The sequence below is a fragment of the Lycorma delicatula genome, chromosome 1 (genome assembly GCF_047948215.1).
Source record: "Lycorma delicatula isolate Av1 chromosome 1, ASM4794821v1, whole genome shotgun sequence".
NCBI classification, from domain to species: Eukaryota; Metazoa; Arthropoda; class Insecta; order Hemiptera; family Fulgoridae; genus Lycorma; species Lycorma delicatula.
Window position 1 is genome coordinate 205,202,878 of NC_134455.1, and position 19,250 is coordinate 205,222,127.

At 34.0% G+C, this 19,250-nt stretch overlaps 1 protein-coding gene across 3 annotated transcripts in view; it reads right to left on the reverse strand.

Moving 5' to 3' along the window:
• The window catches only part of unc-13, a 915,368-nt gene that overhangs the window by 14,492 nt on the left and 881,626 nt on the right, over nt 1-19,250 (reverse strand). For 2 of the 3 annotated variants that reach the window (XM_075371044.1, XM_075371027.1), the window contains one exon: nt 18,535-18,657. The exons of the other annotated variant lie outside the window; for it this stretch is intronic. In XM_075371044.1, the coding sequence (XP_075227159.1) occupies nt 18,535-18,657 (123 nt within the window). The remainder of the gene's footprint in view (nt 1-18,534; nt 18,658-19,250) is intronic. 3 annotated transcript variants of the gene reach the window in all.

Consider the following 19,250-nt stretch of genomic DNA (forward strand, 5'->3'; position numbering starts at 1 on the left):
CCAGTATGTTGAATATATGCAATTATCTGATTTAAAAAAAAATATTACCTTTCATTTTATGAGTAGCATACAACAATTCTAAATAGTAATCTATAAAATTAAATGTTCAAAACCATTAACGCTGCATATACTAGAATACTGGTCATCAGTACCAGTTAACAATAACTGGTCATCTGTGACTTAATAATTTTTACAGGTAATTTCCCTCCACAGCTTTTGTTACTTGCATTATGTTTTGTTTTCCTGTACATATATTATAAATGATTAATAATCTTATATTATAGACCCTCCTCTTTGAATCATGAGATCTTGCTGGCGGTCAGGGGGCTTGAGTGCTCAGTGATAAAGAATAGCTACAACCACATATCGGAGATGTATCTGTTGATAGCCAGGCTAAGGAATGATTCCTGAAAGAGGGCAGCAGCTCTTTCAGTAGCTGTTAAGGGCATAGGTCAGGAGGACTTAAATGGCTACATCAAAATCACTCAATCTTCTGAGTAGTACGTAGCTGAAAGTAATGGAAAACTACAGCTACTTTTTTCCAAGAAAATATAACTGCATTTTCATGTAACACAGATGGAGACACCTTCCTTGGTAAAATATCCTGGAGGTAAACAGTACCCCATTCAGATCTCTGGGTGGGGACTACTATGGAAGGGGTCACCAGAAAATTAAAAAATAACATTCTACGATTTGAAGCGTGTAATTTTAGAAGTCTAAAAAAGGTTGGTAAGTTAGAAAATTTAAAGAGGGAAATGGACAGCTTAAATGTTGATGTAGTAGGAATTAGGGAGGTTCGGTGGGAAGAGGAAAACGACTTTTGGTCAGGTGATTTTAGAATAATTAATTCTTCGTCCTTTTCGACAAGGGCTTTACAGAATCCGTGTGATAAAGGATTTGCTCGAATTCTGTTACTTATTTAACAACATTCATAACATGTTCGAAGGGTAATAATATTTTGGCACATAATTGATTCTTGATATACAATGCAGTATAACACATAAGACTCCCCGACGGGGAGTCTTATTCTTTAAGACTTTGGGGGTTGGCGTCCCTACCGACCTAGTCTCTGCAGCTTTTTTTCCCACTACACACTTAGCTGCAGAATACTTTTCACTATATACATATACTACACTAGGTACACTACATGAATTACAACATATACATTTACTCGACTACACAGCAACATCCAACACAATTTTCTCTTTCATTTACACTTGGTGGTGTTGCGACATCGTACAAAACGCAACCGTAACCCAAGGTGGGAACTATTTGCCTACAGGTGAATGGCTCTACGTAGTGAGTCTCAAACGATGTCCTCTGGTACCAGAGCAAACCCAGTTGTATTTAGCTCTAGCTCCAGTATGCGTGCGCTCTGCTGGAGTGGTCTATTATATCGCCGGTTCTCGTGGGACCAAAATTTCAGTTCCTACAGCAAATTCTATAATGGTTGGTGGTCCATCTGAAAAAAACACCAATTTAAGTCTAGTGAAAAGGCCTTGGTCAGCTTCGTCTGACGAGGATAATTTTGCTACAGCCGACGAAGATGGTGTCAGGTGCAAAAATGTTCGCTTTGTTGTTATTAGGAAAATCAGGAGGGTGGCTCCCTTCAAATGCGATTTTTTATCGTGACCTTCTGGAAATGAATTTAAGGGAAATTGCTGATGAACTTCGTACTCAAGGTGTTGTAGAGGTGATACGTATGATGAAATGGCACAATGGGATAGAAGAACCGACTCCGTCCCTTGTACTGACGTTCAGTCTTCCTGTTCCTCCAGAGAAGATTAAAGTAGGTTACCTCTCCGTTCGGGTACGCCCATCACACCCAACCCGCGGGGGTGTTTTTAAGGTGCCAAAGGTACGGTCACACTACAACAACTTGCTCGAGGTCGGAGATCTATGCTCGATGTGCTACTGAAGGTCACAATGACACTAACTGCGAGGAAAGTGAAAAATGTGCGAACTGCAGTGGTTCACATACAGCCCGCTCCCGAGATTGCCCAACCTTTAAGGAAGAAAAGGCAATTCTCAAGATCTGTACTGAGCAGAAACTATCTTTCCCGGCTGCACGCAGGGAGTATAGGAAGAAATTTAACTCACGGAACCTCGTACAACCATACAACCAGATGTGTCCTTCACCACCGCTGCGTCAAAACAAGACTACTTCAACTGTTCATACTCCACAGTGCGGTTCCTGCACTGAATTTAAGAAACTCATTCAGATGGTTTCTAATCAAGTTACTTTGATTGCAGCCACTATTTCTGGGCTGACAAAGGTGAGTAAAACGTCCTGCGTCGCAATAACTGAATCCAACAGTGTGGTCCATACAAAAGTTCCTGCCAAAGTACTACCGGTATGGGCAGAGGCTACCACAGCTGGCAGTAAGCCAACTAAGAAGGTCCCCAAGAAGGGAACCCACATAACCACCACCTCTGGGATGTCAATAGTGACATCCCATTCTCATAAGTCTCCTCCGCCATCACCCCATATACTGGAGGATATGGTTGAAGAACCTGATATGGCGTCAGAGTTATCTAAGTTAAAGAACACGAAAAAGAAAAACAGAATCACTTACAACTAAATTCTATATGGTTTCCTAAGTATATTTTAATTATTATATTTTTATTTATTTATTTTTTTTTATGAACATTATTAGTGGAATGTTAAGGTGTACGGTCCCGCATTGAAGATATTGGAGTACTGGTGCATGTACATGATCCGATTAACATGTGTTTCCAGGAAACTCATCTTCTACAACATGACCCAATAGCACTCAGAGGATACTTCTGTGGGAGATACGACTGTGTAGTAGGCGGTAGAGAGAGTAGTGGAGTGGCTATTTTCATGAAGGATGAAGTATTGGATACAAGGATTCAACTGACCACTCTCATTCCTGCTGTTGCAGTGAAGATCTCTGTCCCCTTCAAGTTACATATCTGCAATCTGTATCTCTCACCGAACACTGAGTTCAGTGCTCTGGATATCTCAAACCTCTTCACACAAATACCATCTCCATCGTTAATAGTAGGAGAATTCTATGCCCACCATGATTCTTGGGGCTCGACTTTCTGCTCCACTCGAGGAAATATAGTACACAGTGTGAGACAAGACCTTTGTTTGCTGAATAATGGATCTCACACATTCATGTCTTTATCATCTGGTACTATGATCTCTCATCGATCTCTCCGTATGCTCACTGAATTTACTCCCGCATGTTGATTGGTCTATTTGTGATGACTTTCACGGCAGTGACCACAAACCAATTATTATTGGTTTCGTTGTGGACCACGAGGTTAAGAGAAGGCCACGAAGGTGGATTGTTGAAAGGGCGAATTGGAATGAATATCATAAAGCCTTCCAATCACAGTATGACGATGGTGCAAACACCTTGAGCAATGTTCCTCTTTTACATCCATGATACTTGAAACCAGCAGATATATTCCACAAACTTCGGGTAATCCTAAACATCCTTCCATTCCATGGTGGAATGATGATTGCAAATGTGCTATTAAGAATCGACGGCGGGCAATACGCAAATTCAATAATAGACCTGCAACTGAACATCTAAATTTGTACCGCAGGGCTAGAGCAGTATGCCGTCGGGTCTTCTTCAACGCTAAGAGAAATTCATGGACGAAATATGTGAACACCATCTCACATACTACTCCCACGTCTACTGTGTGGAAAAAATCCATGCAATTTTCAGGTCGCCAAGGCAATCTATTCTCGGTCTAATCGATGAAGGAGAACTCCTTACATCATCTTCGGCTGTAGCAAATACTTTAGCAAAATGTTTCCGCTCGGTGTCTCTCACTTCATCATATAGTAACGACTTTCAGAGGTACAAAACACAGATGGAAATATTGGTGTTTCGGTTGGTGAATTGAACACTCCATTCTTACTTAAAGAATTGTTGCACACACTTAAGAACTCACGTGACACTTCCCCTGGACCAGACAACATTTGCCTTTGTATGCTTTCACACCTTCCTAAATCAGCACTACAGCATCTTTTAAGTATTTATAATGGTTTATTCTCCGAACAAGTCTTTCCACCCGGCTGGTCAGAAGCATCTATTATACCAGTACTAAAGCCTGGTAAAGACAAAACTGATCCCTCAAGCTACCACGCTATTTCTTTAACAAGCGTGTTGTGTAAAATAATGGAGAGAATGGTAAACCTCAGGCTTGAATGGTACTTGGAGAAACATGGCTTTCTTTCTTCGGAACAGTGTGGATTCTGACAAGGGAGATCTTTCATTGACCATTTGGTGTCAAAGGAGACAGCCATACAAAACGCCTTCCTGAACCGCCAACACCTCATTGCTATCTTCTTTGATATAAAAAAGACGTACGACACAGCCTGGCGACATGGCATTCTTAATACCCTTAGGAGGTGGGGAATCAAGGGCAATATGCTTGCTTTTATCCGGGGATTCTTAAATCACCGAACGTTTCGTGTTCGTGTGGATGATTCACTTTCAGACAGTGTCGTCTCGTTAAATGGAGTACCTCTAGGAAGTGTATTAAGTGCCACCTTGTTTTCTGTGGCCATAAACAGCACTACCAATTGTGTACAGGCTCCTGTCGCTTGTTCTCTTTCGTTGATGATTTTGTTATTTACGTTGCGAGCCGCTCTACACCCATTGCGGAGCGACTGATACAGAACACTATATTTCGCTTTGAGGCTTGGTCAAGAACTACTGGATTCACATTTTCACCCGACAAAACGAAATGTGTTCTTTTCTCGGCTATGGAACCCTAATAATCCGCGGGTTTTCCTGAACAGAGAGCTTATTGCTGTCTCTCCTTACGTCAAGTTTCTAGGTTTGCTTTTTGATAGCCGTCTTACCTGGATCAAACATATAAAGGAATTGAGGACAAAATGTTCCAAACTTTTAGATATGATGCGGGTCCTTAGTAACACCAATTGGGGAACCGATCGGTCATGTATGTTACGTTTTTACTATTCCCTTGTTCGTTCCCGTTTGGATTATGGTTGTGTCGCCTATTCTTCAGCTCGTCAAACCGTGCTTAAAATGCTGGACGGTGTACATCATGCTTTTCTTCGGCTTACCACAGGTGCGGTTACCTCGAGCCCTATCGAAGGTTACTTGTAGACAGTGGCGAGCCATCACTTTGGGATAGACGAGACCAGCTTTTGTTGTCTTATTTTGCCCGTCTCAAAGGAGGGCCAAATCACCCAGCTTTTGACCCAGTTCTTAAGAATCCTAATTTAAGGAAGTATGAGGACCGTCCACGTTGTACTGCGCCTGTGGGTGTCCGTACACGACGTCTGCTGCAGCGTATAAATGTTGATACTCCCTCGTTCTTTCCATCACGCCCGTGCTAGAATCCTCCGTGGAGAATAAATCTTGTAAATTTTACATTTGACCTTACAACATACGATAAACGATCAACACCACCTACTGTTTTCCGGCAGATGTTTCAGTTTATTCTCACCAAGTCGAACCCAGACGCGGTAATATACACTGATGGGTCGAAACATGACGGTAACGTTGGTTGTTCTTTTGATATCAATGAAAAGACATATGTTTGGCCTACCCGGTATTACGAGTGTGTTCACCGCAGAACTACTCGCTATGAATAGGGCTCTAAATATCGTTAGCCCTAAATATTAGGAGCATTCTTATTTGCAGTGACTCGTACAGTGCTCTCCAGGCGTTAGAAAACTTTTATTTCAAACATCCTGTCGTCATTGACATTTATGATAAAACCGCTGAGTTAGATAAACGCAACAGAGAGGTAAGTTTTTGCTGGATTCCTAGCCACGTAGGGATTCTAGGTAACGAAAGAGCAGATTCTGCTGCCAAAGAAGCGTGTATTCAACCTCCTTTCACCACCCGAGTTACTATCTCTGATTTTATCAATCGTATAAAACAGTCACTGAGAGCAAGGTGGCAAAGTGACTGGGCGACTACCGTCGTTAATAAACTCCGACGGATTAAGGATTCAGTGTTGCCATGGGGCTCCTCTTGCAGAAAATCTCGTTGTGAGGAAGTGGTCCTCTGCCGGTTACAGTTAGGACATACGAGGATTACACACGAATACCTAATGTCAGGAGTAGCCCCACCCCTCTGCACACAATGCAACTGCCGCATGACTGTGCACCACATTCTCGTGGACTGCATATGCTATGCGGCGTTGCGTCGTCAGTTTAATATACCTAGAAACATCTGTGATATCTTGTGTAATAATAACGGAATTTTGGACCGGATGTTTCTCTTTTTGCATAGTACCAGGTTACTGCAAAGAGTTTAATATATGTTTTTCTGTTAGAAGAGTTTTTTAATAATTTTAACCTTTACTTTCAATTTTGATTTTTTTGGTTCTATGTATTTAATTTTACTATCCGGGGAGGGGACTTTTGCACAACCCATCGGAATTAGGTAAGTTTTATATAGTTTCTTTATTCGATTATTTTAACTTTTATAATTTATTAACTTCGTCTGTGGTATTAGTTTTGAGTTTTATTTTGCCTTCTTGGCTTGTTTTAATACATTTTTATTATATGATTAATATTACATTTAGACCTTATAAACTTTATTATTTTGGAGTTATTTTATCCTTTTATTAATAAAATTCAGGGCGATGATAACACCCAGGCGTTTTTCGCCCACAAACAAAAAAAAAAAAAAAAAAAAAAAAAAAAAAAACGTTCGGAAAGGATTCATCTTTCTTGCGATGGGAAATAAATCCATTATTGCGGCCCACTGTTGCTGATACACCATCAGTAATAATTGGTGATAACCGTGCAAAGGCGTATTAATTTCTGTTGAGTAATTTTTAAAGAATTTATGAATATCTTCCCTTGTTCACTCTTGTATCGATAGAAACTTTAAAAATAGTCCTTTCACACTAAAATCACTGAATACCATCCTTCTCATTACTGCCGATTATGCTGTATCTGATATATCTATTGATTCGTCTAATTGTAATGAGAAATATTTACATTCTTACAAGTCATTTTTCAATTCACTTTGTAAATCTGTTGAAACTGCTTGCATTCTTCTTGTAGTTGTATCGTTTGATAACGGTACATCTTGTATTGCTGAAATAATTTTTCTCTTATCAGAAAATCCTTCAAATAACGAATCGGATCCGACGAGAAATGCTTTCTTAATTAGTAAGAGAAATTTTGAAGTAATAGTGGTATTTTTATTTATATGGCTGGTAAAATCATGTTTGCCGGGTAGATAACCCCGATTTTAATACATTAAATTTTATTTCCTTAGCTCGGATTTAGGCGGTTAATTAACCTCAAAAGAACTGAAATTGAATTTGTAATGACGTTCGACGTTATATTTTTTTGCTACTGACACAACACTGTTGAATATTAAGCAAATACATTTCTTCATTGTTTTCGATATCAAAGTAGTCTTCTTCCCGAATTTTTTGTTAAAATTATAGATTCGTGTTTTTTACCTGTATTACTCATTTTGGAATGAAATGAGTGAACGGGTGCGTGTACTTATGTACGCATGTTTGACTAAAACGTTTCACTATTAGTTTTAGCCATCTCGAAAGACTAAAATAAAAACAGCATTAATAACTGAGAAATTAAAAACAAAAATTAGGTAACAAAAAAATAATAATAAACGACCGTGCAAGTATCAAACGTATGATAATGTATTACATTTTTAAATAAATAAATCAAATAATAAAGATGAATGAATATTAAATTAATTAAAAATTTTTAGTTGTAGACATTTTAGTAATCTTTATGTGTATATTTTTAATTTTTTTTATATTAATAATTTAAGTTTTGTTAAAAAATATCATTATTTATTTATACTGGAAATTAAACTCAAAAATCCTTCATTAGATTCTTATTTTTTGTGTGCTATTTTCAGAATATGTAGTAATTATACATTTTTATTATTATTAAATTAATAATTATTATTTTACTAACAAATAATAATTTCAGAGAGTTAACCTCAAATCCTGAAACACTCGATATTTATGTATAGAATAATTGTTATTAAAGAGTAAATAAATAATGTTATATGAACAACAGTATTAACAATATAAAATATTAATCACTTCGGCCTCTTACGAGAGAACTTAGCTAATATATATACACAAACTGAACATTGTTTAACAGCTTGTTTCATTATATTTATATCTTTCGTGAGACGATGTGCGCGCGCATGCTAAAATTTCACTCTCACTTTTTCCTCTAATCGCGAACAGAGGTACATCTTCAAAAAAAAAAAACAAAAAAAATATCGATAGCATGTTATGACAACAGTATGAGATTACAACAGCACGTGGTGACAACTAATACAACAAAGAACGTAGGTGGAGGCATGATTATAATAGGCGGTGTGTGTAGCCAGTTTTGAGAATTTCTTACTAGCGTGATTTTAAAAATTAAAGTAACTTTTTATTTTTTTTCATTGTTTCAACAATTTGACGTAGGCGCATGTGCTGCCGCGGGCACAAGATTGAGAACCCATGACCCTTGTACTTTCTAATGGCTGGTAAAAATGTTTCTTTATTGAACTCATTGGGATAGTGGTTTCTTATGTACCTATGGAACTGTCCAAGGACTTTTATGTTATTCAGAGTCTGGACAAACGCAAAACAAGCAGCTAAGGTGCCTATTGTGCCATGAGGATAACCTCTCTAAGCAGACAGATCAGATTCAAATTCTTATAACACAGGCTGATAACAGATTGAAAGTATTCTCCAAATGCTTCACATATCTCTTTGGCATCAGTTAACATTCCTTTACTGGCCTGAATGGGGTGCAAGCATTTTACTTCTTTTACGAAAGAGTTCACAATTAAGTAGGCTGTTGATATTATTCTTCAATCATATCTGCTCTCTTCTGAATATCTCCTGAAGCAGAAACTTCACTTTGTTTTAGCATTGAAAAATTGCATAATCATCCTTAGAATTAGATCTATTAAATCTATGAGGAACTTTTTGTATCTTAAGTAATTTTATAAGTTCTGTAAAAAAAACCACAGTGGAGACTTTCCAGTATGAATTCGTCTTTTAGGAATGTAAGTCTGCATGGCTTGTAGCAAGACTTCAGTGAAAGCAGTCACTCCATCACTGATAGACTAAACCAAATACCATTCGATTTCTTTTAAAGTTAGATACAAACCAAGAAAACACCTTTTTTAAAGTAATATCTTTCTCAGAGTATACTGTAGCTTCATAAAATATAATACTAACAACAAGGGGATCATGAGGGGGACATCTCTGGCCACTAATCATTTATCAACACCAACAGATATTTTAATGTTGGAAAGGTTAAATCGGAATAGATTTTCCATCTCATGGTAAACATTTATTAAATTGGTAAGATTTAAATCATTAATTAAATCAACTATACAAGTTGCCTTTTTCCTAGCATAAGACAGTGTATTAGGGTAGATAATGAGTGAATCCCAGTCAACATTAGGACAAATATCACTCATCATTACAGCTCAACCATTTAAGAAACATGGTCCTTTTAGCTTTACTGCAGGAAAAACTAGAAGGCTACTTCTACTGGCAATTACCACAGCACGCTGGTGAGCCTCAGACTGGCTGAGATAGCATTGAGCTACCCAGCATAGCTTCAAGGTAGGACACACAGACTGCTAGATGAAGAATGGCCTAAGTACAGTTAAACCACCAAAACAAAAGTCAAAAAGCTGACAATATAAAGAAGCGAATAATAATAATTTTGCTGGTTTTTTCTTTTAGTGGGGGCAGGAGGCATGACCATTATCTGTTTTTGCTGATGCTGGGTGGAGTGCGGACAGGAAGTATTTATCCCTCTTCTCAATTATGGAGCTAGGTTGAAGGTGGGCTGCTGTGAGTTTGCTCTGTCAATGTCTTGTGCTTCGACTTGTGTTTTCACTGCAGAAGGTAGTGGATATTACTGAAACAAAGATTTCTTCTCCACAAAGGATTGGGTCTTCGACCAGTTCTAAAGGGAAGCCAAATGAAGTGAAAACTCAGAGAAAATGAGTCAAATTTAACGCAAATCAAAGTTCAGATCGAGAAAATCTCCATACAGGGTTCTGAGATTCCAAAAGTAAAGATGTTAGAAGAAAAAGATTTTGAAAGACCATCAATGGAGCCTCCAAAAGCATGGAGGCCTTTAAACAAGAGGGCAAGCACTTCAGCCGCTCCACATGCTCTAGCGTGGAATGCATCGACTCTCAATTCTGATGCATTGCTGATCACTCCATCAGAGCTGGTATCATCTGATGCCAGCAGCAGGAGACCTCTGTGATTTACTGTGGACGATCAGAAGAATCCATCTCTGGGTCTTTGACACCCTGGAGTTCAACAGTTGCTGACAAAATTTTGATAGAAATGTTTAAGTGTTTTATTTATTTTGAAGTGTTTTTAATGTGTCAGTTTTAAGTATTTTTAAGTGGCAAGGGCCCTTTACACCCTTATCATATAGTGTTTCACGGGATTCCTTAAACCTTTTACTAGTCTTTTTATTAGGTGATCTGTTTTGACAAGGCTAGTGTTCTGATTACGTTGCTGATGTTTTTTAACCAGGAGGGAAATAAATATTTTCTTTTACTTTTTTTTTTGATGTGGAAAGATGCTAATGACCAAAACAGTCAATGTCCCTAGAGAAAAAAAAGTTAAGTTAGCAATATCACAGTCACAGAAGAATTATGAGTGTGTATATTTATAAGTGTGTTTCTATTTGGCCAAGTGTAATACTGCGCCGGCCTCTGTGGTGTGAGTGGCAGCATTTCGGCCTTTCATCTGGAGGTCCTGAATTTGAATCTCGGTCAGGCATGGCATTTTCACACACTTCAAAACTTGTCATTCATCTCATCCTCTGAAGCAAAACCTAACGGTAGTCCTGGAGGTTAAAAAAAATGTGTAATACTGCATTTTGTATAATATGCTGTACAGAATCATTTATCTGCTGATTAATGAGACCTATTCAAAATGGTCTAAACTTAAAACGTGCATGGAGATGTCTGTACTCTAACGCCTGCACGCTCATACACAGATAATCATGAGCTGGTTTTTTTTTTAGCTTATTACAAAAATATGTGAGTTAATTAATTATAAGCATTAATTTGACCAACTAATATGTCTGAGTGAGTTCCTTCTCTAATAACTGAATGAGGCTTTAATTTATATTTGTAATTAAGATTAAAAATTTAGTGTAATAAAATATCTATACTCATGTATTTAATTTCTAAATTGGTTTTTTGTATGAACCAAAAGTCTGGTATATCTATAAAACTGAAAAGTTAAAAAACACATTAGTTAAAACTTGTACACATGCACATAAATACACAAGCAGAGAGTGAGAATATACATGAAAGAGGGCTTGAAGGAGGAGTGGAGATGAAATTTTTACTAAGGATTCACACATTAGGTTTTACATTAAGCTTATAAAAAATGTATGCTGACAATGCACTTCAATAAAACAGTGAATATGAAGTAAATACAAAACTAAAAAGTGATGAATTTTAATCTACTAAGATCATGCAGCATAAAAAATACAGGTACGCTTATTTTAGATAAAATAAACATAAACAGGTTGAACAGAAGAAGCCACTTTTACAAGAATGTGAATAGTAAAATAATATTAATGTTGTTGCAGGAGATAGTTATTATAGTGTAAATGATTTAAAATGAGCATTTTATGATACTTGCTACTTTGACTTCCTAATGTGCTAATAATAAGTTACACCAGTTTTTATGTCAGGACATGTCATTTTTATGAGAAAGATCCTCTGTAAGATGAGGTAAATACATCAGATAACAAATTAAATGTTGGTAGACCACCATTTTTTTTTCTACTTAGAAGTGGATGTGAATAATTGATGGGTGAAAGTGGAGATTACAACTGAACTCTGTTCAATTTTCTAAATTTTTTTATTCTATGAAGAAAGAATTCTCAGACTTGGAAAAAGTTTTTACAAGGATGCAACTGAAATCTAATAAGATGTTAGTGACATAGTGGATAAAAATATAACAAATCCAAACCAGTAGTCAAATCTGGGACCTACTGTACACTATCCATTACTTCTAATGGATGAGCTATTGAGGCTAAGTCTCTTTAAATTTTATGTGCCATTAAGTGATGCTAAGAGATGGAGTTTTGAGAGCTAATCAAAATCTGATTTATTTTAGTATTTCTATTGTAATTATGATAAAGAGAATAAAAAAGTAAAGGTGACAAAAATAACATTCACAGAAAGTACAAAGCAGCAAAGGAGGATTGCACATTTCAAATAAAATGTGCAATAAAATATATAAAAAATAGTGGCAAGAAAATTAGATTTAGAACATAGAAAAGAGTACTCTTAAGAGTACTCTAAGAGTAAGAGTACTCTTTGTGGAAATGGTGTTAAAATGTTTTAATATCAGAGGTAAGAAAGAAAAATATCTATTATGGAAAGAAGAAAGAGCTAAGAAGTTGTAGGAATACTTAGCAGGTAACTGAAACTCATGTAGATTGCTTATACGGATGCAAAAAATTCTTGATAAGGTTTTGAAAAAGGTAAAACAACATATTTTAGGAGGGACTATACTTTAGAGAATTATAAAAGATTAAAAATAAGAATGAAGTAGAAGGGAAAGATATATATCAACATTATTAATATTTGCTACATTTTTGTCCAGAAGTTTTTAAAGGTGGCCTTAAAGAGTTTTGAATTAAGTTAAAATTGTTGCATTTATAAAATTTGGTTCAGTTTGTCATTTTAAATGTTAGGATATTGTAGTTCCACTGTAATAGGAGACTTGTTAGGAATTAATTGGTTAAACGAAGACAAAGTAAAGACGTAAGATAAAAAAAGAAATGCTTATGGCCAAAAAAAAAAGTGAAAAATATAAAAGTAATTACGGTTCCATATTTTATTATTAAAGAAGGCAAAGAGGGTATAAACTTAAGGAAGAAAAAATCAAGAGTACATGATGCAAATAATTAATATAAGATGGAACATACATTTTATGATTAATATGTTTGCACAGAACTCAAGCAAATAGATAATGACATCAAATCAAATGTGCCAAAAAATATATGGTACTAAAGAAAATGCCATTGTAATCTGCTAACCTCAGCTTCATAAACTGATATCATAGTGTTGTCAGTAATATCTTTATTCAGGGATGAAATTAATGTTAAGGCCATATTAAAAATACTTTTTACTATTTTATAAAAAACAATTATGATAAAAGAGAAAGTATTAATAACTTGTGTATCTAGAAAGTAATAAGACTATGCAAAAGCTGGTGCCATGAAAATCTGAAAAATCATTAAAAATCTAAATAAACATTTAAAACCAGAAGTAGTGCAATTTCTTGTAGGGATACCTGCAACAATCTGATTTATCTAATCCCACTTATTTATAATCACTGAAAAAAATGTGACAACACAATTGTAGGACTTTCCTGTCACATGACTTTTTTCTGATGCACGGCTTACACACACAACTTAATTTAAAATACTATCATTTTATTTAAATACAATATTTTTTGTTTATTTAATTCAATGGTTCTAACTAAAGCACGTGCACATACCATATTTCATTTGCGCGGGTGTGGTGGCACTAGTGGCCACTTGAAATATTATTCATTTATTTAATTCTACTGTTCAACTGTGACATCACAACATAGCAGTAGTCTGGCCGCTAAGTGGAATGTAGGGTGTGTAAGGCGGGTAGCTGGGTTAAGACCCCAGTTTGATGGGAAACAAATTTGTGGATCCAGCGAGATGCTGAACTGCAACGAAAAACCCACTGTACTGCTTTCTACAACGTTTCAAAATTATTACTTTTTTTGGAGTGGGGTGCAATCTAGCAAAAAATTTTTACACAAAAGATGTTTTTTTATAATTGTTAGTTTTTGAATTGAAAGTCAAGGCCTATTAAATCTTTGTTTTTAGTGACTGGTATCAGCTGATGTTTTTGTTTTAGAAAAATGTAAAAGCTGAATTGGCACTGTTAATGTTTATTTATTGTATTGGCATGGTTACTTGGATGGTTTTTCAAAGAACATGTTTTTACCTTCTAGTTGTGGCAAATAGTTCTATATTGTTTATTGGAAATAGTTCTCAGCTATAATGATGTTAAATTGTTTATGGTGTTATTAACTCTTAATCTTTTTGACGTGACAACGTCTTATAAATCGATGAACGCACGAAAAAGCACGACTCATTGTCCCGTTCCGCCTGAGCCGAGCGAGAGCGCGGCACGAGCAAGAGAGAGGCACGATCGGCCTTAGCGTTCGGTTTGTGCCGCATCTATTTCTCTTCCACTCGATTGGCCCATGCGTCCGAGTAGAAGAGAGACAGTGGCAGCACACAACTTACACCTACACGTGAACTGCCCCCGGAAATCTTCTATTTTATCAAACAGGTTAGGGCGGGCTTTTCAAAAGCAGCAATTTCATAAATTTGATTTATATTTTCAATTTCGTCATTTCAAATTAACAATTTATTGTCATTGATTTGATTTGAGTTTATTTCTATAATTAATTATTCATGATTAAATTTAAACAAATTATATAAGTTAAACTTGCAAAAAGTATAAATAATAATTAAAAATTGAATATTAATATTTTTTAACCAGAATTTCGATTTACTTAACACGAGTTTTAAAAATATTTAGAAGTTTTAATGACAAACCGCCTAACCGTCGTGCAATGGAATATAGTATCATGTTAAGCAGGTTTTAGCGGGCTTTTCAAAAACAGCAATTTCATGAATTTGATTTATGATTTCAATTTAATCGTTTTAAATTGGCACTTTATCAACAACATTGATTTGATTAAAGTTTATTTCTATAACAAACTGTTCATAATTATTTTTGACAAATCATTCAATTTAAACTTGCAAAAATTATTAATATTAATTATTATTATTATTAAATGAAATGAAAAATGGAATATTAACGTGTTTCATTAGCTAATTAAACAATCACTTCGATTCAATTTGTTTGTTTAAACAAGTAATTTTTTAAAACATCCAAATCATGGATGAATTTAATTAATTGGTATTTTCATCTATTTTCATCTTAACGGCAGTTTCTCATAAAACATGTGTTTACTTCATAAGGATACAAAGTTTATTTTTGTGACATTACAATCAAAGGTCGACGAATATCGCGGGCGCGAGGCGCCCGCGACATTGTCGGTCTTTGCAAGACGTTGTCACGCTCAAATCTCGTGCGAAACGTAGTTCCACACAAACCAATTTTTTTATATTTATTTTTTTGTGGACTATCTCTTTTTGTCAATGACTGGTAATGGCCTTTCTTTAATATTATTTTTTATGATTAAACTGGATTTACATGAATCTAAATTGGATTATAATTTTGAATTATTTATTAATATTGTTTGTTTGAATGTAAAACTGTGTGGTGTTAATAAAATGTATACACCTTTGGATTACCAGTTGAATAATGATGTGTTTTATTATTTTTTTCCTTCGTAATCGCTACCAAATTCCAGATCCCCAGATCTTCTCAAAACACACAAAATTATAAAAAAAAAATGTAACCTTAATTATCAAAATCTGAAGATTTTGTTTTCTCCCTTGACCTTTTGAATTGAAAATTTAATAGCATCAATGCCCATATATAGAAGTAATCTAGTTTGGTCAAAATTGGTCTAGTAGTTCTGGAGATATGAGGTGATTTGTAGGCCAACACCGAAAACCATTTTTAGTGGTAGGGGTGAAATTTAGCAAAATGTTTTTTTTTTTACAAAGGTTGTATGTATACTTTATTAATATTCACAAAATTATAAAAAATATATATATAACCTTAATTATGCAAAATCTGGAGACAATTTTGTTTTCTCCCCTGTAATCCCCATCACCTGACCATTTGAATTGAAAATTTAAGAGCATCAATGCTCCTACTATAGAAATATTGGCTAAGTTTGGTGAAAATTGCCCAAGTAGTTATGGAAATATAAGGAGATTTACATGTCAACATACGTATATACATATGTGTATACGTACACACATTTGTCGTGGAAATTTCGATGCCATTTTTCAGTTTTCGGTTTGTCTTAGCGGTCAATTCATCAAGAATTTGGGAAAACCGGATATACCCAATTATGAACGATCACCATACTTTCCCTTCTATATAGTTATAGCTTCGCTATAGCTGTTATTTAGAGGGGAAAATAATAATAAAATTTTACAACCTAATGAATTTCTATGTAACAAGTACAATATATAAAAAAATGATGAGAGTGATGTAGAAATGATAAAACATGTGATGAGACTACTATGGGTAATTAATTTAACCAATCATCAATATAGGTGCCATTTCTTTTATCATCTGCTAGAATGTGCTATTATATGGTGGAACAAACAAGTAGACAACTGAGCTGGTTACATTTTATCAATAATTTGGGTACCAATTAAAAGAGAAACGTTTAAATAATAGTAAAAATTATAGTTAATAAATTCATAGTTAGAAAATATCAAAATGCAAAAATCAATCGTATTTTTCTCATTAAAATTTTGCATATTTCAAAATATTTTATATATGCCTCATATACAATTGATCACTTAAATTTAAAAACAATATTTTTGGTTAACCATAACAACTGAAGATTTAGTTGAACCTTGCTGATTCAAACTAATATGTGAGAAAACCACTCCAAATTACTGAAATTCTAAATTAGTGAATCCAACTTAGTCCAAAGCATTTCTAAGTGAAATGTAATACAACTGCTCTCCTAGGTTGTAATAATTCCTCTTTTTACTTTTCATTCTACTGTTGCTTCATATGTTTTAGCTATATCAATGTAACATTGAAATTAAACTTCAGATCTGAATTATGAAAAAAAATATATATATATAAAACTTAACACAAGCATGAATAAATTCATGCTTACATGAATTCAGTTATAATATGATTTAAGAAAAAAAAAACTGTAAAATTGATAATTGGATTAAAACATATTAACTGAAATTTGAACTGGTATAACTATTATAGTTATTTAGTATTTTCTAAAGAAAAGGTTTAGATATGTTTAAAGAATGAAAATTATTTGTAATCAGTCTAATTAGATAGGAAATGTGTAAGCATTCCTGTTGGTATGGTAATATAACTCGGGGTGCTACGGATGTGTTAACTGTAGTTCATCTCCTGTCCAAACCTGACAATAATGATTGTATATATATATATATGTATATATATATATATATATTTTTAAGTCTATTATGAATGAAATATTTACTGGTGCGTTATAATGTGTTGAGTAGTTTATCTCAACAGTTTCTTTCTTATTCCAGTCCAAATTAAGAAGAGTAAATTTAGTTTAAAATAGCTAGTATTCCAAATTAGTGGAATCTGAAATAGCAGGGCTGGACTTTATGGTTTGGTGTTTTACATGTGATCGAAAATAGTCTAATCATATGACTGGAGTGAAATATGTAAGAGAAAAGAATGAAAAAATTTCACAAATTTTTACAACAATAGATGAAAAATATACTATGATACTTTCTGCTAAAGAAAGATTTAGGAAAATATTTAAGAAATAATAATAGATAATTACAAAATTGTAACTAAACTGTATAAGTGATCACTGATTATAAAATAATTCAGTCAGAAATCAGATTTATTTATGTATTTATATTAATGCTCTAGTAGTTAAATAAAACATCAAAAAATGTTTAAATTTTTATGATGCATATCTAGGAACATATATTACTTTACTTTCTCAGTAAATTGTATCTCATACAACTTGATCTTTGTAGTTCCTGTAGCTTCTTGGAAAATACAAGAATAAAAAACTAACTGTGGGAGTAGGATTTAGGATGAAATGGTCATCTGTGAGATATATTTAATAAATGGCTTTCATAAATCAGCAAATTTAAAAAACTCTGTAGGCTGTTGCCTTTGATTGTGTAGCTTTTTAATAATGGTGTTCAATAATCATAGTGGTCAATGCTGCTTAAAATTAACTTGATATTTAGTAAAATCTTGAGGTAATAAAAGTTATGAATGCTAAAACTGATAAATGTTTGATAGATAATTAAGATATAAGCATGGTGTGTTCACCATTTGATACATTAAGATACACATTATGATACTAACAAAATTATTAGATGGCATTATTATGGATATTATTACATGTCCACTCATTAATGATACTATTAAGTATCCTAATGACAAAATATTATAAATTAATCAGTTCAAGAAATAAAATCTAAAAATAGGGTAATCCTTATAATACACTGTGTAGAATTCAGTGAATTAACCAACCAGATACAATAACATTTGCATTATAAATAACTGGTGATGGTGAAGGTAAAATATTAAAAAGCAAATTCAGTGAAGTAATGATATTGAGAAAATATATAATGCAAAAAAAATATGCAGTGTCAGTAATAGTTGCTGAATCATAATCAAAGTACTACGCAATTTAACTACAAAAAATAAACAGAAAACAAAACATGTGGTTGCGAAATATTTGCATCTACGAAGGGTAATTTGTGTTGTAATAACTAAAGTGAATTCAATAAATCTCATTATTTTTTGTCCATTTAAATATTAATTCTACCTTGACTAGATTCTCGTCTCTTCTTGGCTTTCAAAGGTTCTTCCAGTCCTTCCATGGTATTATCATCTTCTCGTTCACTTGATATTGAACGCTGACGGAAGGTCTTTTGACTGTTTAGGGGGACTTAAGATTTAAACACGATAAATGCAGAAGTAGTAACAGCAGTTTTAAAAGTAGTAGCAGTAGTAGCGATAGTAGTAATGATGGTGGTAGAAGAATCAGCATAGTAGTTAGAACACATGAAGCAGAAGAATAAGAGAAGATTACAGATGACAAAAACGATGACAACAGAAAGCACAACAGAGAACACAGATAAGTTTGATTTTATACACGTAAAGTGAAAACTATTTACAAAAGTTGAACACAATAAAACTTACATTTACATTCCTTAACAAACAAATAATACAATCAAAAACTAACAATATCATAAATATTATTTAAACATACATACAAACAACACAAAATATATATACTCACATTAATTACTAAAAAATAAAAAAAAAATAAAAATTTTCTAAAGAACTAATTTCTGGTTAACAATTAAACAGATAATTTTCTGTAGCTTCTATATTTGCATCTTGCAATAAAATTTGTTTATCTCTATAAGTAATAACACATAATTACAAAATGTTTGTTTTGATAAACTATCTAGTAAAACAGTTAATTTGACTTATAAATTTTATGCACTTTTTATGTTAAAAAAAAAACAAAATGAC